This window comes from Zonotrichia albicollis, chromosome 3 (genome assembly GCF_047830755.1).
Source record: "Zonotrichia albicollis isolate bZonAlb1 chromosome 3, bZonAlb1.hap1, whole genome shotgun sequence".
NCBI classification, from domain to species: Eukaryota; Metazoa; Chordata; class Aves; order Passeriformes; family Passerellidae; genus Zonotrichia; species Zonotrichia albicollis.
The window spans coordinates 62,148,095-62,170,001 of NC_133821.1; the positions used below are offsets into that span (position 1 = coordinate 62,148,095).

The 21,907-nt window shown below is 42.6% G+C and overlaps 1 protein-coding gene across 1 annotated transcript in view; it reads right to left on the bottom strand.

Annotated features, from left to right (window-relative positions):
* Positions 1 to 1,206: 1,206 nt before the first annotated feature.
* TXLNB (taxilin beta) overlaps positions 1,207 to 21,907 on the bottom strand; it is a 44,022-nt gene continuing 23,321 nt past the window's right edge. Inside the window, exons 5-10 of the mRNA XM_074537642.1 lie at positions 19,344 to 19,538; positions 17,699 to 17,818; positions 12,831 to 12,905; positions 7,586 to 7,678; positions 6,364 to 6,459; positions 1,207 to 5,266 (exon numbers count right to left, since the gene is read on the bottom strand). Of these exons, the coding sequence (XP_074393743.1) occupies positions 4,472 to 5,266; positions 6,364 to 6,459; positions 7,586 to 7,678; positions 12,831 to 12,905; positions 17,699 to 17,818; positions 19,344 to 19,538 (1,374 nt within the window). The 3' untranslated portion in view covers positions 1,207 to 4,471. The remainder of the gene's footprint in view (positions 5,267 to 6,363; positions 6,460 to 7,585; positions 7,679 to 12,830; positions 12,906 to 17,698; positions 17,819 to 19,343; positions 19,539 to 21,907) is intronic.

Below are 21,907 nucleotides of genomic sequence, written 5' to 3' on the forward strand. Positions count from 1 at the left end.
AGTTCCAAAGGCTGCAGCTATGTGCATTGGACATTGTTCTTCCCTGTCTTTTGTGTGGGGGTCAGACTGAGATTTAAAATGCAATTTTCCGAATTCTGTATTTGCTCCTGGAGATGTCTGTTAAAATGGTCAATGGAAAGGCTACCATTAACTCTGAGAACAACATGATCCTCCAGAGTTAACATCCAAAAGTGTGGATTCCTTTATGAGCAAAGGATGGGTGGAGTTCAATTAGCAATTATGGTGACCATAATTGAGGTCATGTTTCCCTAGATACCATCAGAACAAAAACCCAGTGAGATCACTGCAATGATCTGAGTTAAAATTAGCTCTTCTTGGTGATTGTGGTGGTGTATTTTTAACCTGAATTGTTTGAGTGACCCAATTCGAATGCAGCCATGCACGCTGGTGAGGGCAGCGGGAGCAGCATCTGAGTGGGAGTGATGCCTTGAATGGGGGCATGGGGGACAAGATGTAACTCAAATTTCTGCCAGAGATGGCATTTTATTTTTATTTCTCTGGAAACTGATGTGAAACACATAGGAAGAGATAGCATAATGACTAGCAGCACTTGACACTTGGGACTTAAGGTTCTTTTCTGTGTAGGATTGGCTGTGACACTGGAGGTGTGTTCAGCTTGCAACTTTGTTTTTCAGCACCTGAACTAGCTGGCAGTGTGTAGGCTGAAGCTTTCCAGTGTCAGCCATAGGGCACCTGGACCACCTAACCTGAGAAAACAGAAATTCCAGAAACCAAATGAATGTCAGCAGATGCTGATTTTAAAAAAGCTGTTGCTTCTTAGTAAGGAAGAAATAGCTGCCATCACCACCTCTCCTCACCCCCAAATCTGTGCCTGGAGATAAGGGAATAACTCTGTGAAATAAAAGCAAGACTGAGGGAGGCAACCACAGAGCACACCAGGACTGATGACACTGCCAGGTTAGAATAATGATGATAACAATGGACACTGGGGAGGCAGGTCTCACTGCCACTTGCTGCCTCCAAATGAGTGTGAAACCCACAGAAGTGTGGGTTTCTGTGCCTTGAGTGCAGAGGCACCTGAGGAAGAGCAGCAGAGCTGTTGGGCAGACTGCCATCCCAAAGGCTTTTCACTAGGATGCTGTGCATAGTCAGTTTTATATTGGGTACCAGTGGAAGAAAAGAGCAAGGGAGGCCAGGAATTAATGTTGAAGAAGAGTGAGAGAATCCAGGTTAGCACACAGAAATCTGTGATGGTGATTTAATCTTCTGGTCTGATGCAGTGGATGATAAAGACGTGCTTGGTTAAATTTTACAGATTTTCCACTTCTAGTGAGGGTACTCCAGCTTTCCACAGCTCTACAGGCCATGAGATTACACAAACCATCTCCATAGTTTGACTAAATACTCTATGGAGCCTGGGATCAGGCAGAATTTCCCCTGCAATTCTCATCTCCTGTAAACACATGAAGCCAAATCCTGAAACTAAAAGCTATGGAGGTCACTCTTCTGTGCTTTCAGTATTGTATGTGTGCATACATACTGAAAATGAGGAGGAAACTGCTGGGATAAAATACAGTTGGTACATGAGAAAAGAAGAGAAGCAACAGGTATGTGAGAGAAACTCATAGTAATAGGAGCTGCAAGTATTTGAATGTTAGAATTTTGCAGTGTTAGAATTTCAAGGGCAAAAATGAGGAAGGTGGAAGAGAGTGGGAGTAATTTTCCCAGAAGGCTGTGTATTTATTCATGAGGAATGATGCTGTAAGAATAAATCATAACTATGTAGGAAGTTTTTATCTGCAGGATCCTTGTCTCCCTGCTTGCTGAAGCTGGAAGGTATGAGACATGAATTACATAATTAAAGATGTGACCATAATGATTATGTAAAATGGAACCAACCTAAAGTTGTAAGGCCATTATTATTGCATAAATATTTGAATGTATAAGAAAACATCAACAACTGAAGGCTATTTGAAGAAAAATAAGGGCATCTTTAAAGAAAAAGGAGTTTGTTTCATGCAGGTGGTTACTAAAATGGCAACAGAATCAAACAAGATCAAGAATTAAAACCCCCAACACATTAACAAGTATCTAAATTGCATTAATTGTAAAAGTCACCCTGATAACAAACAAAACTTGTAACAGAAACTATACTTCTACCAACTTAAGTCAATGGAAACTAAAAATAAGTGTATCAGGTGAGTATAACTGTTTGTCTTAGGATACAGATTTGTTATACATTAATGTTTTCACAGGCACATAACTGGCTTGGTTTTCAGAGATGGCCATTCGCTTAGGGCTTTGAATCTGAATATTTGATGGAATTCATGTTGCCTAATTTAGATACCTAACAATAGACGTATTAAATTTAAATTAGTTGTCTTAGGCTGGCTCTAGCATCTGAAGAGAAAGATCATCTTCAGAGAGAAAGTAATTCCTTCTGACTTGGATGCCAGTCTTATAATGGGATAACTTGTCCTCAAAAGATGCTTTTCCTTCTCCACTGTTTATAAAAGGAGCTTAAGATAACTAAGACTCAAATTATCTACTTTCACATGATTAAAGACATGAGATAAATCCTGTAGGTCTTGTTATCTAACATAAGGCATAGTCATGATAGCTACAGGCCATATCCAAAGACACATTTGCAGTTTATGCTCTGTAAACTCCCAGGGTCAGCTCTGTAACCAAGCAGTTCACAGACATATTTAACCAGGGTATGGGCCATGTTGGCAGTAAGCAGAGATTCAAACCCCATTTTTGGAGGGTGGCATGCTGGAAGGACTCTGTTTCCCACAGTGTGTCAAAAGTGACATCTTTCCTCTTGGTTCACCTGGACTTCAACTTTGGCTTGAACAAGTCGCTTTGTCTTTGGGGTCTTCTCGGGATTTTTCTATAAACATGGGTTTCTTTGGTTGTAAGATTTCCCTTTCCAACCTCTAAACATCTTGCTTAATTGCCCTTTTCAAATTCTTAAGCTGTCCAGCTAAGATTCTGAAGGACCTGGGTGGAATTCAGAGGAAAGAGATGAGAAGCAAGGAATGTCCCCCAGGATTATTTTAACCATCTTTAAGCCTACTTAGGCTTAAAGAAGGTTAAAATAATCCTGGGGGACATTCCTGGGGGGACATTTCAACCTTCTGAAAAGCCTACTTAGTCTCCTTGCTTGAGACTGTAGAGCTGTCTGGGTAGGTATCCTCCCTTGGCTCCTTCCTTCACGGCTCTTCTTGGCACCAGAACAAACCAGTTTCAGACAAGGTGGCTGCATTGTTAAGCAGCAGCTGTTGGCAGGCAGGTGGGAAGAGCCGGTTAGACAAGAAAGGGACGGGGATGTAGCCAGCCCCTGGAGGTGTCTGTGAGAGGGATTCCTGCTTTCCTGGTTCCTCTTTGCTTCTGGCTTATTGACTTGTGCTCTGCTTCCAGAATGGGGTGACAGGTGAGTCCTCATCCTTCTCCTGGGAGCATTGGCCCATGCAGCAGTGCCAGGAGGAAGCTGTGGTTCATGTGGCTGTAACTGGGAGTGACAGCACCATCCAGAAGCATGATCTCAGGATTATTCATCTGTATTCTTCTGGAATACATCCTGGTACCTTCCACTCTGCTTTCTGCTCCTTGCCTAGAAACTGGGATCTGCAACCTGCTTCTCATCTTCTCACCTCGTCTGTGTGCTGGAAACAGGCATAATCCTTGTGATTCCAAGTAGTATGATAATGTAGCAGTTTTCTGTTGGATGTAGAAAGAGAATTGTGACCCCCTACCTTGGAAATTGCCATCAGTTTGGAAATTGCTGTTTTCAATTATTTTATGTGAATCTAGAAAAGATCTTTTCCCTTTCCCTGTAGTTCTGTTGAAAACAAAACCTATTCTAGGAGACTGAGCAGAAAAGATCAATGGAAGTTAAGGCTGAAAGCTTGTGGGTGTTTAGGTTACAGTGCTGAGTGGCGATTTCCTTGCCCAAAAATTTACCTCTGGCTGTTGCACCACTCCTTGGATATGGCTGACCACATTTATAGTTTCAGTATTTTACTTTGTAATTAGAGATTCCTTTCACCTAATTTATTAAAATCATAGTGTGTCCAAGTAGGCCACCTTTTATGCAATATCAAAATAAATAGATAGAATTAATTATGAGTCTTTAAATATATGCATGAGAATTGCATCATTTTTTGAAACATGGAAGTGCAACACTAAAATTATTTTCCTGAATGAGATGACTCATCATGCCTGGGAAAAAGAGATCCTGTGATTTCATTGTATTTCCATGTCATTAAGAAAGTATTATACTTCAAGCAGATGAAGGACTGCAAAATTTGCAGACCCATTATTACTGGATAGTGGTAGCAAAGAGAAGTGCGTTACATTTGCATACAAATACATGAGTGTGTTTTAGGAAACAATTTTTGTTTCTTAAAAAAAAAAAAAAGGTATCCATTTAGAGGACAAAGCAGAGCTCTGGTTTGCAGAAGACAAGCCTGGGCACATGGTGTCTTCAATCCACTGCTTCCATGTCTGTGTCCCCTGTTTGCTTCTCAGACTGCCCCTGGACAGATCTATCTGCTGGGCCATCCACACATTCTGCATCTTTTGGTGGGCCCTGAATGGGTACTGGTATATTCCCAAGGGAGATGGGTGTGCTTTGTGTGCGGGTTGGCACGTTTTCAGGGGTTGCTGGCATGCTTTCAGTGGGCATTGGCATGTTCCCAGTGGGGACAAGCACACTCTCAGGAGGCACTGGCACACTTTCTGTGGGTGTTGGCACCCTGTCTGGAAGTGAGGGCATGCTTTTGGTGGGCTTTGACCCGTTCTCAGTGGGCACTGTCATACTTTCAGTGGGTGCTGCTGTGCTCGTGCTGGGCTGCTCACAGGTTTTCCCAGCCTCTGAATGTAGAGTGAGAGGAGCAGGAGGTTCTGGCACCAGGATGGCATTACATGTTTGAGTGTCACAGGGCTCTGGATTGCTGCTGTTGCTTGGGAGGGACTCCTCTGCCCTGTGGGACACCCTGAAAGCTTCAGTCAGCTGCTTCAGCATCCTCTTGTCACTCTCATGCAGCTCAATGCTCTCCTGCTCAGAGGGGGAAGGCGTTGTTTTAGTATCACCTTCTTCATCATCTTCTTCTTCTTCTTCTTCTTCTAAGATGCCGTTTCCATTCACCTCTTCTGGGAACTGTGCTTGCTTTATTTTTTTGTACAATTCATTTCTCTCTTCCTGCAGAGCACGGCAGAGGTTCTCTAGTCTCTGGATTTTCAGCACAAAGCACTCATATTCCTTGGACCTCATGGCTTTCTGTAGTCAAAGACATCAGGCAAAGGTACAGGCTCAGTTTGGGTGCATACAATTCATTAGTGGAACTGGCAATTAGGAAATGATTTGAGCAGCCTTCAGAGGATGCTGCCAGGTGGCTGGCTTTCACCACCTGCTCTTCAATAACTATGGTGTTTTGGACCAAATATTTAAGAGGAAATTCATCCCTGTAACTACAATGTATTAACATTCTGGATACATATTCTGATCAATTTCACTCAAATATATTTGCAGGAGTACCTGCTGATGCTCTGGAGAAATGGAAAAGCATAGTGGATGTCCATGCAGACAAGCAACCCAAAGCCTGCTTAGACTTTTGGTTGGTGTGGGTGTGAATTTGGAAGCAAATGAGCTGCATTTTTTTTTTCTTTGTTTATCTTGCTTCTGGGCTCTGTAAGAGCATCCTGAATTGGAACATTTTCTACACCCAGTGAGGAAACAAGAGATACAGAAATCCATAAAAATAGAAATAGCAATAGCACAGAGCTACAAAGCTAACCAGAAAGATCTGGTCCCGGTTCAGCTTATGTTTGGGGTGAAACTTCAGGCAGCCTCTTATCTTCTTTGAATGAGTTCCAATGTGCTTATGAACTTCCTTTGCAATGCCCCTGGGACAGCACATTTAAAAGTATGGAGAGACTCAGTACTTGCTTTTGACTCTTAGAGTCTGACTACACAGGAAGTTAATGAAAGGCATGATTTTAAAGTTCATTAGCTAGAACACATTAATTCCCCGGGTGGATGCTCTTATGCAGAAAGTAGCATGAAGTGAACTAATGCCAATTTGCTTGTATGGGAGAGCATTGAGAATCACCCATTTTTAGAGCACTTAAAATTCAGAGTTACATAATTCAGTTTCTCATGGATGTAGTGGATGCCTGCACAATCTAAAAGCTCTACCAGCTGGGATTGTCTTCTGGGATGTCTTCTCTAAAGACATCCAATTATCAATGTAGTTTGAAAGAAAGACCCTTAGATTCAAGAAGAATTTTTTCACTGATTTCTGGGATTATCTCATCTCCTAGTTAAAGTTTTACGTGGGGAAAAGGATGCAAGTTGAGATGGGAAAGACTGCTCACCTCTTCAATCATGTCCAGTAATGCTCTGTTACAGTTCTCAAACCTGGATTTCCATGTAGCAGTATCCTTTTCTAACTTCTTCATTTTCTTTGTCATCTACAGAATCAGGAAGAAAAGCTGCATCTCAACAGAAATTCCAGGCTAAAGATGAAATTAGGGCAGCCCCTTTATTCAAGTCTCTGGTCCTGCTCAGAGCTCTGCTACCAGCAGCTGTAGTGTCTGTGCTAAGTAATAATTTATGTTAAGGGATGGATTTCATTTGAAGTAGCTGCTATATCACTTTCAGCCTCTAGTCTGTAATCCCAACAGTAGGACCAGTTGATTATAGACAATTTCCAGCATACAAACTACCACAAAAACAAAAGGCAAAGAATTTGGTGGATTCTGTTTGTCTCTTTACCAGACTACAGTGTTACACTGCTTGCTGGGAAGTTAAAGAGGGGCTCTTCTGAGCCCTCAAGGCCAGGGAAATTCCCCCTGGATGACTCACCCCTCTATACTACCTCCAGAACACACCACTAGCTAAATAGCCCCATTTTTCCTGATGATTTTCTACAGACAGGACTCTCTGTGAAGAATTATTAGGTGCTGCCTGGATCAGGGCATGAGGATTTTGAGCCTTGGTGGCAGAGCAGAACATTGTTTATTACAAGTATGTACAAAATGTAGATGTGTTTGGTTTTTAACTCCCATTCATTACAGGAAATAAGAACCCCAGCTGCAAGGAAACAGTCTCTTGGATGGTTTCCATATGGTGTAAAGGGGTTGGTGGGCTTCAGCTCTGCCTACACACTCTAGTAAAAGGTATGTAGCCTATGTCAAACTCTCTGTACCAGTGTCAGTCACCCAGAAGGTTCTGGGCACTTCTGGGAACATGGGTGATAAATGTGGCTCCAGACTCCCCCTCTGGGATGTTTCAGGGATCTGTACCTAACCACCACAATATATTTTAAGTAAAATATTTGTTCTTCCAGGCACTTTCAGTTTTAGCTGAAATGGAGAACTTTCTACTCTCCTTTCTGCTGTTCAGCTTGCAAAGCTGAAATCCAACCTGCTGTCAGTTGTGGCTGAGTGTGTCCTAAATCTTACTTGAATGTTGATGAAATTATTCTTCAAAATGTGCAGAGGTGGTCCCATCTCAGGTAGAATTATTAGAGTGAGAAATATCAAAATCTAAAAGGAACGTATCAATTACAGAGTTCAGGCATGAGCTCCTACTCACTTTTTCCATCTCCTGTTTGAATGTGGCAAACACTTCATTGCTTTTGGCCAAGGTTTTCTGAAATTCTTCAAATCTTTCAGAGTACAGAGTGATCTGTATTAACAGAGAGAGAAAAAAACCTCACTAATTTCAGTACATCCAGGATGGCAAACTTCTACTTTGGTAGAAGATAATAAAATAAATATTATGTTTGGGCATGGAATTTCGTTTCTGTTTGGAGACCATGAAAGCACAGAAACTCTTTGCAACTTTTTATGGTTGCAAACTATTATGATTCCTCCATTGCAGAAAGATGAGTAAGAATAGAAAGAGTCAGGCAAGTGATTTTAAAAAGACCTGGGAGTTATGGATGCCCTCCTCTCCTGAATGTTGCAGCTGTGGTATCCCTATACAGGGTGCCCAGAAGAAAAGTAATTCTGTAGATAAAAGACTTGTGAAAACATTCCCCTTGCTTTGATCCCTGGCCCAGCACAGGCAAGGACTAACCTGAGCTGGTCCAAGCACTGATGCTGTGCAGGACCATTCAGTGTGATTAACTCAAGGTGAGGGCCAGCACGAGCAGAGCTGTGCCTGAGCTCCAAGCCTTGCTTCACCATGCAGATGTCACTGAACCCCAGCTCTAACCTGGGGGTTTCAGCCCTGGCAGAGGAGGTCAATACTGTGTGGCTGCCTGGCTGTTCACCTGCCCTGGGGATTTCTCTGAGCATTCTTCCAGCCAGGCAGGGACCTGGGTGCCACCCTGGCTAGGATGCTTTTGATGTCCAAGTGAGCTGGGGGAAAGGCATCCCCGCACCACGCTGCAGTTGTGGTTTCCCTTTTTCCATCTTTCCACCTGGTGGCTCAGGCTTGGCCAGGAGCTGCACAGGCAGTGCTTCATGTGCTTCACTGCACTCCCCTGTTAGAGAGGAGTGTCACTGCTCACTTTCTGTGTTACCTGGCATGTAAACAAAGCCCACCCTTCACTTTCACACTGCTGTGAATCTGCACAGCATTCCTTCAGGATGCATCCCTGCACCGCAGCTTGAGCAAGCTGAGAGGGAACCTTGTCAGCTCTGTTTTGGACTGCAGCTGTAGGCCAGGCCAGCAAAGACAGAGCAAGCCATCCCCAGCCAGCCTCTTTTACCAGTTTCACTTCACTCTGAGAAGCAGAGCAGAATAAAATTCTCTTGCAGTGTGCCAGCATTTCAGACTACCAGGGCTCCATATTTTGCTATCAGTTTATACCTAGCCATGTGAAAGTTTATCTGTGGCTGTATTTTTTCATTATTACAATTTTTTGTATCTAAAATAATCAGATGGTTTTGGGGGAACAAATGTTCTAAAGATCTGAGGTTAGTGTTTCTGTAAGATTTTCTCGTTTTCGGCTTTTCCTGCAGGGTTTGGTTTCTGTTGTCATTTTTTTGGTTGGTTTTTGTTTGTTTGTTTATTTATTTGTTTGTTTGCTGTTTTTTTTTCCCTTTGGAAAAGAAGACCAGCTCCAGCTTGCTCCATTCCTTCTGGTGCCAGAACATCCCCAGAAATATTTAGGTTGTCAGACATTTCATCTGTCCACCCTGGCAGCTCTTAGGAAAAGTGTCACATGGTGTCACATGTGGTAGCTGAGGCAGGGTGGCTGCCGAGTACTGGGAGGGTCAAGAGCAGCCTGCAGTATTCCAGTGTGTGGGTGGAAGCTGGTTGCCTTCTTTCTCCACACCAGGAGGGAGCTGGAAAAAAGATTACCTAGGAAATTTTCTTTAGTGTAGAGGGGATGTAGCCAACTCACCCTTGATACTACTGTGAAGTCACTGAGGGAAAGAAGATTTAGAAAATGTTGCTAATAGCGGGGTGGGTTTCATTCTGATTTTGACGTCAAGTACATTTATGTTATGTATCATGCTTGTTCAAGCTGGTTGTTCTGTTATGGTGACCCTTGCCACAGCCACCAATGCAGGGTTCCAGGCAGGTATAACCTGGGCTGGAATGGCCTGGGAGGCTGAGAGGAGGGCACAGGCTGCAGCCCTTGCCCACGGAGCTGGCTGAAGATGCAGGATGTTAACCCATACAGAGCACTCCGTGGTGCCAGTGTCACAGCTAGCTGACATGAAGCTTGCATGTTTGTGTTCATAAAAGGCTGTTACCAGAGCTGTGACCTAGGCACAAACAAAAACTCAGAGGGATTTGTTTTAGCAGCCCAAGTTCCACAGCCTAGGTGGGACACTGCTACCTGGTGTAGTAGTGGAATGTTGACATTTGGAAGAGACGTCACAGCTCTAAGGAGAAATGCCTGAGCTTCTCAAAGGCAGGTGATGGAGCAGAGGTGGGAGACAGAGAACTGAGGCTCCTAGCCCTGATCTGTTTTAAGAAAGCTCACCTCAGTTCTGTCTCTGCTTTCCCTTCCAATTTTTGCATATTGTTTAATTAGGTCAAAAACACTTTGCATTTGAACAGGGCAAGCTCTGACCTCAGCTGGGTCCCTGAGGAGCACCACAGCGCTAAGAATAGCATCTGCAATTTAAACTGAATAATAAATGAATGTGTTCACAGTGGCTGGGAACAGGCTGTGAGAGATGTCACTCACTGGGAGCATGCACTTGTGCTCCAAGATCAGGGAGACGAGGATTGCCTTGCTGCATCCATTCCCCTGTGTGGGAAGGGAGGGCAGAGGCAGCACTTCTGTGAGTGCAAGGCTTTGGGAAGTGGAGGCTCCTCAGCACTGCCATGACAAGAGGGTGCTACCATGGGGACACCCCTTTGGCCTTGTTATATTTTTCTTGGTTGCCATTTGATGGCTACCGAACATTAAAGGTCTTGGCCAGCTTCTATCTTTTTATTTGGTTTCAATGCATGAAGCTAAAATAGTCTGCCTAAGCATCATGCCTGGGGAGAGCATGTAGCATCCTGGGAAGCACCACCACAATTTGGGTGTGCCTCCTCAGCTGGTGCCAGACCCCTGTCACCATCTGGAGTGCCGGATTTGGCTGTCTCTGGCACATTGGCCATCCAGAGACTGGCTGGCATGAATATGATGTCCCCAGCGCCTTCCAGCTCAAGGAAGAAGTGGGTGTTCATCACCTCCTCTGAAGCAGAGTGATATCTCACTGTGAAGGTTATATTATAGCTTCTCCCTATCTCACTGACCCAACATCTTCTCATAAATTTCCATGCAGGTGTTCCTCTGTTAATCACAGAATCATAGAAAGACTTGTGTTAGAAGGGACCCCAAAGACTGGCAGGGACACCTTCCACTAGACCAGGCTGCTCTAAGTCCATCCAACCTGTCCTGGAATACTTCCAGGGATGGGACATAATATCTACTTATTGCTTTGTATTGTTTGTGTCAAAGAGCTCTTCATGCTCTTTCTGTTCTGCACTTGCACAACACCTTGCATTACAGCATCTGGCCCATGAGGGAGGTCCTTTGGCACTACCATACTGGAAATAATAAAAAAATATAAAAAATAATATTAATAATGTTATTATTCCTGGTAATTCCAAATGAAGGCTGGTATGTAAGTGACAGAGCTCTCACACTTGAGCAACACACTTAACGGCATATTTCATTTCAGGAAGCAAATCAAATTTTTGTCTGCACAAGCCTGGGAGGAGCAGAGGAGCACATGTATTCTCAATGCTTTTACAGACTTTACTGGTGTTGTCTAAGAACACCTTTTCTCTTTCAAGTATTCTATTTTTTTATCAATAACTCCAGCTTCATTAAGATGGCAACTGAGGTCTGCCTGCATAATTTTTTTCTTCTGGTTGATCATAAAAGTTTAGTTAAAACCACTCTGAGAAAATTGGGAGCAGGTTTGCAGTCAGGACAGACTCAGTTGGAGGTCTTGGAGGTTTCATTGCAGAACCTGTCAAACTATTGTCAGCAGCAGTTTACACGATGTTCTTCGGTGTGCCACTGGCTTATCTCAACCTCTGAAAAAACCCACTAAAAACTAAACCCCTCTTAGCAGGTGTCCAGGTTATCAGTTTAACACTGAAATTTCTTGATGGCTCAAGAGGCAGCAATTAGACCATCTGCAAGGAAAAAGCTGGGACAACTTGCCTCTATGATTAACTGTGAGCAAGAGGTGGGAGGCACTTCCTGGTGGGTGAGGAGATGGGCAGCTGCAAGAGGGGCTGACAGACTGACACCACCCCCCTCAAGGTTCTGCTTGGGGGGAATCTTTCTCACAGACAGGTCAAAGAATCTACATAATTGTTTCTTAAATCTAGAAAAATTTACTGATACTCTCTCTTTCTGATGTCATCTAGTGCTCTCACTCATTGATTCAAGGTCTCACTTGAATATTCAAGGTGATTATTGCATTGCTCCCAAAGTGTAGTATATTCTGCCTATGGCTTGGTTTTACTGCCTTTCACTCCAGCTTGACTCCTGGCGTAATTTTGGCAAGTAATTTTATTTTACTGAAAGTTTCAAATTACAGTTAAGCACTGAAATCCTAGAGACCCCTCTCTATAAGCCCTTAGTAGACAGAATTCCTGTTAGTTAATGAAAATGCTGCCTTTGCACCCCAGTTCAGAAAAGCATATGGGCACAGCAGCGCCAGTTTGGTAAACTTTTTTCCTGATATGTATGTACTCCGGTGCTTTGCTGTAAAAGAGACCGGCCTGTAAAAGAGAAGGGTAGTTATGGTGAATAATCAAGGCACACACATTGTTCTGTGGTTGAGCATTGTAAATACTCATAAATTGGCACTTTAGAATGATTAGAGTCAGAAGGAACATTTAAAGGTTCCTTCTGCCTCAGGCAGGGACACTTCCCACTGACCAGGTTACTTCAAACCCCATCCAGCCAGTCTTGAACACTACCAGGCACAGGGTATCCACAGCTTCTCTGGGCAACCTTTTCCAGTGTCTCACTATCCCACAGCAAAGCACTTATCCCTTATATGTAAAAGAAGTCTCTCCTCTTTCACTTTAAAACTGTTACCTTTTGTCCTATCACATACCCTGGCAAAAAATCTCTCTCCATCTTTGTAAACCTCTTTTATATAAAAAATTTGCAAAAAGAGCCTCTTCTCTTCTCTTCTTTAGACTACACAACCCACATGTCAGAGTATGATTTGCAGTATGGGCATTACCTTATAGTTGGCTCGAAAATAACCTGCTTCCTTTGCAATAGTCTATGAGATGTAGAATGAGGCTAGAAGGAATACACAGAAAGCAGTTTGGATACTTTACCTGGGATGTGCCTCATGGGTTAAAAACTGGCAAACAAAGGCACACCATGCAATCACCTCTCCTACGTCACCTGTGCCTGCAGGACAGTCTCTTGCTCCTTTAACATTTTGGCCTGGAGCTTCCATTCTGCAGCTTGGTTCAGGAGCTGTGTTTTGGGCAACAGAGAAAAAATTGTTAGGTCCCTAGATTAGCAGTTGGAAATCCTCATGCTCCAGCTCCTCATGTTACTGTGATAAGGAGTGGCCTAACTTTCAGGTGAATATAGTTAGAGCAGTTAGGTAAGGCAGACTATTTAGTGTTATCCTGAGACATGGGACAGGCTATTTGCATTCCATGGGCATATTTGAATAGGAGTTCAAAACCTACTTGGAATTAAGTGTGCAGTACAGTGGGCTATAAAAAGTGCAGTATTTAACCACATCTTCACCAGACTTCTAGAGAATGGTTCTGATACTTTCTGGCACATTCATTTCAGCACAGCTCCAGCCAAATTCCTGCTCTCCAGTGAATGGCAAACTTCTTTCACATTAATGACCATGAGTTAGCATGTGGGGATGGTCACAGTCAGACCTGCATCAAAAAATCTGGGAGCTTTCAGAAAGCCAGTGCATAGCAAATGTCATACATTTACTGCTGTCTGTTATCTTTGGGCTCTGTTTGCCCTGGCAAGTGGAGAATTCCAGCTCAGGGTGATAAATGTCTCAGGTTAAGTAGGCAGCCCAGGAGGAGCTTGACTGCAGTTTCTTCCCTGGCTTCTCCTGGGAAGGTGTGCTTCCCTGCTCCAAGGTGTTTGGCAAAATCACATTCTGATCTGCAGGCTGCAGATAAAACAGGGGGAGGATTGGTCAAGGCTGAATGAACCATAGAATGAGGTTTGCAGAGACCTTTCCTGGCTACAGTTCTGAGTCAGCACTTCCAAAGTACACAGTAATATTTCAGCAATTGGTTTAATCTAAAAGCAGGAAACATTTACCAGGGTGTTAAAGAAATGTCCCTGTCGTCTACCAAACATTTATAAAGTGTTTTATTAGTCAGGCCAAATATATTTTAGAAAATGAATGCTAATGATAGCTTGAGAAATGAGACATAAAGAAGTTATTTTACCACAGGATTTTGCTCTGTTGGACTAAATTGAAGTTAAATTGTACTGTAAATTGCATTTAAAACAGCACATCTGGGCTCTAAAAATATTTTGATAATTAAAAGGACTGTGTATGTCAGGGGATCTTATATTTGAAGTGGAAGGCAAGTAGAAGCACATGCCAAAAATGTATTTGATCCCCAGTAAAAACTTTTATTCTAGCCATTTTATTGGAAATAAGACATGTAAACTATGCAAAAACCACCTGGTAAAAGAGCTGAGGATGAATCCTAAAATGCTGATGGTCTCCAGTTGTTTGTGGCACAGAGACTATCTGAATTAGATTTGCTGTATACATAAACATTTGTATATTGGATCTAGAAAAATATTTCATCAATTCAGCCCTTTAATTTGAACCCACTGAATTTTTAACATCTAAAGCTTCCTAGACAAGAATGTTTTACAGCTCAATTATGAAGAAATTATGTGTTGTACTTATATCTGCCTCAATATTTATTTTGAGAATTTAATTTGATTCCATGGAGATAAATCAAGTCCTTTAATTCAGGTCTTGTTGATTAAACTTTCAAATAGGATATGCCATGGCCAGTAAAAAGAGTTGGCATGAGTTAAATGAGCAACAGTTTGTGCATTCATTTTCTCAGAAGAGAGTATGCTTTTCATGTACACAAAATTAAATAAATTTTTTAAAAGTCTGGATGAAATTTGGATTTTTAAATTTCACCTTTCTTTGATATCTAATTTTTTAGAGTGTCTTTTAGAATTTATAGGGTTTGAATGATTTAATGAAATGTGCTTCAAAACCTTCAGAGCTACCCAGTCCCTAGGCCAGTCATTACTTTCAAGGACTGGAATTTTATTTGAATTGCTTCAATCTCAGCTGGTGTTACTTCCATACCCAATGTGACTGGAATAATGAAAAGGTCCCACCTCCTGCACCATGTCTTCAGCCACAGCACAACAGATGGACAGAGAAGGCAAAGAAAAGTTGCTTCTTTTGCCTCTTAATGAAATCCCTCTTTCTTATTGACCCACATAACTTCTGCAGTCAACAAAAATCCAAGAGTTAATAGACTCTTCTGTAATGGAAGCAAGCCACAGAGAGGCTTGCTCAAATTAGCACATGTTCTTATGCAGCCTGAGGTCATCTTCAAACACCAGGCTGGGAGAAAATGAATCAGAACTGATACATTTATTAATAGACTATGAAGTGGTAACAAGGAGGCTGAAGTATGAAGAAACGAATAAATATTGCATGTGGTGTTTACAGAGCAGCACTTTAGTGAAGGGTGGTGATGCTACACTCTATTATTAGAGCTATGGTAGCTGCTGGAGGCCCAGACAGTCACAGGGGCTGGCTTAGTGAAAATTAAACTTCTCTTTTTGCTGTCAGACTCTGTAAATTCCAATTATGTGGTGCTGACCAGTTGTGGGATGGTGATAAAATAGCATCCTTAGGTCAAGCTGTCCCTTTGTGGAAACCACACATTAGGAACCACTGCTGCTTCAACAGGGAATTGCATTCTTTGGTGAATGTGCAGAGTGAACTGTGCAAGCAATGAGATTACCTCCTTCTGAGGCGCACACGCTCTGCAAGAGGTAACACCTCTCATTGTCTGAGGTAAAGAAGTTTTGCACAGGGGCAAAGATTCCCATATGGAAGAAGTGCATGGGAAGGCATCAAAGTGAGCCTTCAAAGAGTAATCAGATAGATAAAAGCATACAATAATTTTCATTTAAGAACTCTTGCAAAACCCTGCAGCAAAGGTCATGTACAGGGATGAGAAAATTCTATGGAGAGAAAGATTCTGAAAGCTGTTCTAACTTTGCACATTACTGAGCTGGAGAGAGTTACAGCTAAGTGAGAGAACTCCATCAAAAGCACCTTGATTTCACACATACATGTATATACATTACTCCCACAGACACTAGCACAATGGCTGGGTGGGAGGGACTAAGAGCACAACAATAGGATGGAGGTGGGAGCCAAGTGTAGGCCAGCTCTCTGGTGCTGGGCTGCCCGTGATGCATCGTGACATGTCTAATTACGCCTTGACTCATTGCATGGCTTTTGGCCTTCATTTCTGAGGCTAAATCTACCTTGCTTGGAGGTGATGTTAGCCCCACACCACCAGCCTACCTCAGGGACAAGATTTTTAAGAATTCATTTGGACAATGGGAAAAATATTCTTTGTACACTGTGCGTGCCATTATACACCCACTGCGTAAAGGTTTTGTAGCTTGTTTTCAAACCTGTTAATTTTTGCAAACAGCAAAGCCCAAAAGAAAATCTTCCACTCCCAATTGTAGACAGTGATGATTTTCAGTGCTTTAAAAGAAATGAAAATACTAAATCTGTGCATACCAGTTCTGGATAATACATGCAAAGGAGTTTTGGCTAGAACAGGGACAGTCACAGATGACAGCAGCCCCAAAATTCATGTTCTGAGATGTGCAGCATGAAAGGTCTTTGACACAAGTCTGTATATGCCAGTTTTCCACAGAGCCAATGCTTGGTCTTTTATATCTCCAGTTCTGAGGATTTTTTCCCCCTCAGTATTTGAAATCTGGTACTCATTAGCAGAACTCCCAGTGACATCATTAAAGTAAGCCCATATTTGCTTTGCCATTGTAAGTGATTTCTTGGACATCTGGAGATTTTTGGAGTTTAAATCTGCCAAGAATCAATGGTCTTGAATGAAATTGTGGGGTTTGGCTTTATGTGGGTTTCAGAGTGAAGGAGAATAAGTCAGTTGGACCACAGATTTCATGCAGTGATATGCAGATTTGCACAGAGAAGCCCCAGCTCGTTTTCACCCTCACTCTTTAGCAGGGAGTAAAGCTGAGCAGGAGTGGGTGTTCCAGCTGAGAGATAAGTGCAGAGAAAGAGGATAAATGCTCTTATGGGCTGTTTTTGGTAAGAGGTGTATGCTGTGTTTCCTTTGGGCTCTAACAACAAGTCTTAGAGCCCCATATTTTCATCTATTTTGAGTATTTTAAGATACCCATTAAAGCCATGCTTGTGCTAATATATCTGTTTCCAGATATGGGGAAGGGATAAATGTCCTCTCTCACGCTGCTCCTGAGTTAGGTGGAGAACTGGTGAAAACTAAAGCTTTCTTGCAGCTGATGAGAGCCTGTCACTCCCTCTGAGACCTGCTGCCTCCACTGAGAAGAGGGACCACGTGCCTGCGTTGAACTCCGATCCTTTGTGGATGTGAGGATTGCTGTGAAAATACCAGGCAGTCTGAGAAAATTAATTTTAGTCAGATTGAGTCACAAAATGTGTCAGACTACAGATGGAGGATGTCCTCCTGCCATCCCAGCTGTGCCTGCAGAGGACATGTCTCCTACTTTTCCCTGTCCTCCTGCTAGAGTTGTCCTTGCCTCCAGAAAAGAAGGAAGAGCAGACAAAGCTGCTAAATGGATCCAGACCCTGCCTGCCTGACAGAGGCAAACCAGTACAAGGAGGGAAGCAGTGAAGGGGAGGCTTTGTAAGAGCAAGTGGCTCCTGTGGATTCCTCCATGGCACAAGTGGATCCATGGCAGCATGCCTGGGGAGTCTGGAACCTGGGGGAATAGCAGCCTTCAGCCATTTCACTTCAATCCCACGTTCTTGGTCTCCTCTCTGATGGTTTAGCTCTAAAACTGTAAATGACAATGAAAGCAGCCTTTCAGAGGCTGTTCTTTTGCACTGAGCACTGATGGTATCTATAAAAACTTCTCTGCTACTGTACCCCAGATTGGACCTGAATATATTTGTGAAATAGCATGCAGGGCTTGTTTTGGCCTAAAGCTAGATGAAAGACAGACAAATTAGAAGGATAGGCACATACATATTCCTTCTCTTTCTGGTGTCGCTTCTCGGCTTCCTTCATCATTTCCTGAGACTGTTCCAACTTGGCATCCACCAGTTTCTGTTGAAGTTCTCTGTGCTTAAATATTTTGTCAAGGTGCTGTAAAAAAAAAAAAAAATCTGCTGAATGTGCAGGTTTAATTATCTACACAGACCTTCATGCTTGTACATGTACAGCTATTTACTGGAACACTTAAAAGACAAAATCATTGCAAAACAAGAAGACACTCCTATTGCAATTACTGAAACGTTACAGCTGTGATAAGAATAAACTGTGCCAGAATTAACATGGGAAGGGAAGCTGGTGTACATTATCAATTTTGATTTATTATATGAAAAAAAAAAAAGCCTTAGCATCTTTGCCAGTTCTATGATCTACATATGCAGTGATCAGTCCAATCTAGTATGATTGAAGATCAAATAATTGCTCACCAATAATAAAAGTGCTGAGGACACACTTTTTTAGCTGTTAAATGGCCACAGTGTGGATGATGGTGTAGACACCTGGCACCTGCAGTACTGGGAGCATGTGCACAGCCCATGACAGCCTCTGAGTAAATACAAGCCCAGCACATCCCCTTTGGTCTGCACACACCTGCACAATGGAGGGCCTGGGTGACAGGACATGAGTGGGGATCTGGAGATAAGACCAAACAAACCAGAGGCCTCCTCCAGCCTGTAAATTGTCTGCCTCCATGGTGACTTTCAGGAGATAAATGTTGCTGATAGCCTTCTTCACTCTTCATTCACTCAGATAAAATTCATAGGAGCAATTATTCTGCGTGTGTCCCTCTGGTTTACATTTTCTTCTCATAGACACCACAAGAGAGGAGTGTACATTTCCTTCACTCAGTACAGAAATTCATACATGATTCAACAGATTTGGAAAAGCAGGTATTGTATCAGTCATTCCAGATTGTAAAGATAGATAACTTATGTTTTATTCAGTATGATAATGTTGTCTGATTGCACTGAGGCTCACAGTAAATGTATTTAGAAACTATAAAAAGACCCATTGTGATATTTGTTGATGTTTGTCATAAAATATTTTAAAAAAAGGTAGTTTGGGATTTTACTGGAGGATTTTTTTCTGGTGTCAAAATTTAAAAAAAAAATCTATTTAAATTCAAAGGGTCTCCTTTATCTGTCATCCTAATTTTCTGCTTTTGGGAAAGGGTCAAATAGTTTACATCAGAGCCCTTCTCAGCAACCTGCTTCTGGATGGAACAAAATATCTTTGTTGTCCCCTGCAGAACAGGCTGCCTAAAGGAAAGGGAGCTGGGACGTACCCAGAGGGAGCTTAGTGGGGAGGAGGAAAGGGATGCTGGGGGAGGTCCCCAGGGTCTGGGGGAGCCGTGGCGGGGCTGGGCAGCTCAGCAGACAGCTGGCACCCCTGGCTGCTCGGGTGCCTCAGCCCTCTCCCTCACAGCAAGGCCGCCGCGGCTCCACGGGCGGGCCCTGTCCCACGCAGCCCCACCCCGCAGAGGCCTTGCTGCCGGCCCGGCGCTGCTCGGAGGGCAAAGCACATGGGGGCCACCCCGTGAGACAGCCGAACGACGACCAGGTCCCCCGGGACAGCCGGACAGCGTGCTGCCATCCCCGGCAGCAGCCGGGACACCGCTCACCTCTTCCCGCAGCTCGTACTGGTCTATGATGCTCTTCAGCTTCTCGGCCAGCTCCGTGTTCTCCTGGCAGAGCTTCATGTTCCTCTCACTCTGCTGCTCGATCTGAGCCTGGATTTCACTCAGCGTGCCCTGGAAGTGATTAGTTATTTCTTTCCTCTTCTCATCTTCCTCCCGTGCCCGCTGGATTGTTTCCTCCTGTTGTTAAATGGGAGAGAACACAGTAAGTGAGAGGCATAATAAGCAGTTCCAGAAAAATACTGTTTCAGAGTAGCATAAGGCTTCCCTTTGAAGGATTATACGTGTTTGCATTCCTCTTTGGAGATTTTCTTGCTTTCATCTGCTCCAGCATTAGGCAAGATTCTAAATTTACCGAGCCAATTACACAGCGGCCTTGAAAAAAATTAGGGAACTAAGAATTTGCATTTATAAAGATGGATGTGAGCAGAGCTTCAGGTCAAAGCAAGCCTGAAGGAGAGGACATACATGCATGTCTTGATTCATGATACTGCATCCCACCTTCTTCTTTGGAAAAAGATATTTAGTGGAAACAGTCGAAAGTTCTTTTATCGAAATTCTCTTTGACTGAATTAAAAAATCACCTTTTACAATGCCTCGATTTAACAAGGAATCTTCATATCAAAGTCATGGCCTTTGAGATTTAAATTTTTAAGAGAAATCCATCACTTGCTGAAGAATCCCTTCCAATCCCCTCCCAATTTTCCTTCCCTTATTTTTTAACTGACATAGATATTTGCACTAATTTACTAGCTAGAGAATTCAAGGAAAGCTTTTAAGTTGTTTCCTACGGAATTAAAGCAGACATTCAGATTTAGTTTGTTTCCCTATTATTGAACTTCTGTTTTAGATTTGTTTATATAAAAGGCAATGCAGAAAGAATCTGGATTCATTGCTTTGGATCCAGTAATACCGATATTTTTATTCCTTCCTCATTTTCTTCCAGGGCAGTCTGCCCTTCTGGGGAAGGTAATCCTGATATAGAATTGCTAGACCATATCTGCTGTAGTTACAAATCAGGCCAGGACCATGCTAAAAACTCACTCCACAGAATGCAAATGGCATACTCTAATAAGGTTTCAACTATCATAGTAATTTGCATGAAAATCTCTGGTAACACTGCATATGGATATTTTCTATAAATATATTTGAATAAAGCCTTGGCTGACTCTAATAAGGTATAATTTCTATCATGAATGTGACATAGCGGGCGTTGATTTGGGCCCTGCTCATAAAGTAAGGTGAATACCAAATGACCCAATTTCTGCTTAGCATGCACAGCACGAGCTTGATCTAGGACAGCTACTGTTCAAGGTAGAGCATGTTTGTCCTTTTGCTGTCCAGGGAGCAATAGGGATGCCAACACCTTGGATGATGGGAGGAAAGCAATGGAGCCATTAATGATACTCTGGTGCACAGAAATTAATAATACCCTGGTGCACGGAGCCCTGCTGCGCTCTGCAGTTCACACAAGAACTGTGTGTGTATTCATAAAGAGTAATACAAAGTGTGAACCCAGAAGGACTTTCTCTACTAATAGGAAGGAAAAATTTCATGTGAAACTGGGCAAATGACCTGGGGGTTGGATCCTGGTTCAGTACCTGGCTTGGAAATGAAACATACAGTAAATTTGCATCAAGATGAAAGAGAAGCTCTCCAATTTTTTTTTTTCTCAGTTGGTGAGAATGATTTTGAAACATTTTGCTTAACCAGTAATAGAGCTGTTTGTGGGTATTTTTTGTTTAAATCCTTTTAGCAGAAGAATGACCTTCCAAAGCAGAGTTAAAAATGCCGCTCAAAAGATGTTTCAGATCTATTGATTTAGCATTCCCAAAAGGAAACATCTAATTTTCTTTTGAAAGGGCATGTTTACAAACAATGTCAACCTTTTTATTTTTATTTGAAACTTTTTCCAATTTTGACTTGAATTCCTAGGTAGTTTTAATTAAGTTAGAATTCCATTTGATCTCCAATAAACTGTTTAAAAAACTCCTCATGCCCCTTAGTTCTCCATTACATAGGTGCAGCCCTGAGCAGGCAGAAGAGTGCAGGTGCTTCACTTCGAGAAGTCAGAGTGAGAAATTGAACTTGCATGTCTGAAGTTGTCTCTCTGTGGCTTCAAAACATCCTTCCTCAAAAACATTTTATTGTTCTAGTGCAGGTAGCCTTATAACATGTCACTGCTGTGATTTAAAGCTCTCAAGAGTAATAAGTCCATATGATTATAAACCAAAAAAGGTGGATTGTGCATATGTCACACCAAACAGTTCTGTTACGAGGCGAAACGAGACATCCTGAGACTACCAATCATGCAAATGTAAAAAACCCGACCCTCTGCATATGTGTTACTCAGAAGATCTTATTTCCTGCTCTTCTGAGGTAGAAAAATGATACAATACATAACACAGAGACAATACAAAGACTCATGGTTAAAGACACTGAGCCAGCAAGCATTTATTTGCAGGATGCAGGATTTCTCTGTATCTGTTCTGCTTTGGAGAAAAATATACTTGAGAAGGATATTTGCTTGGGGATGGGGGCTGGTGTGT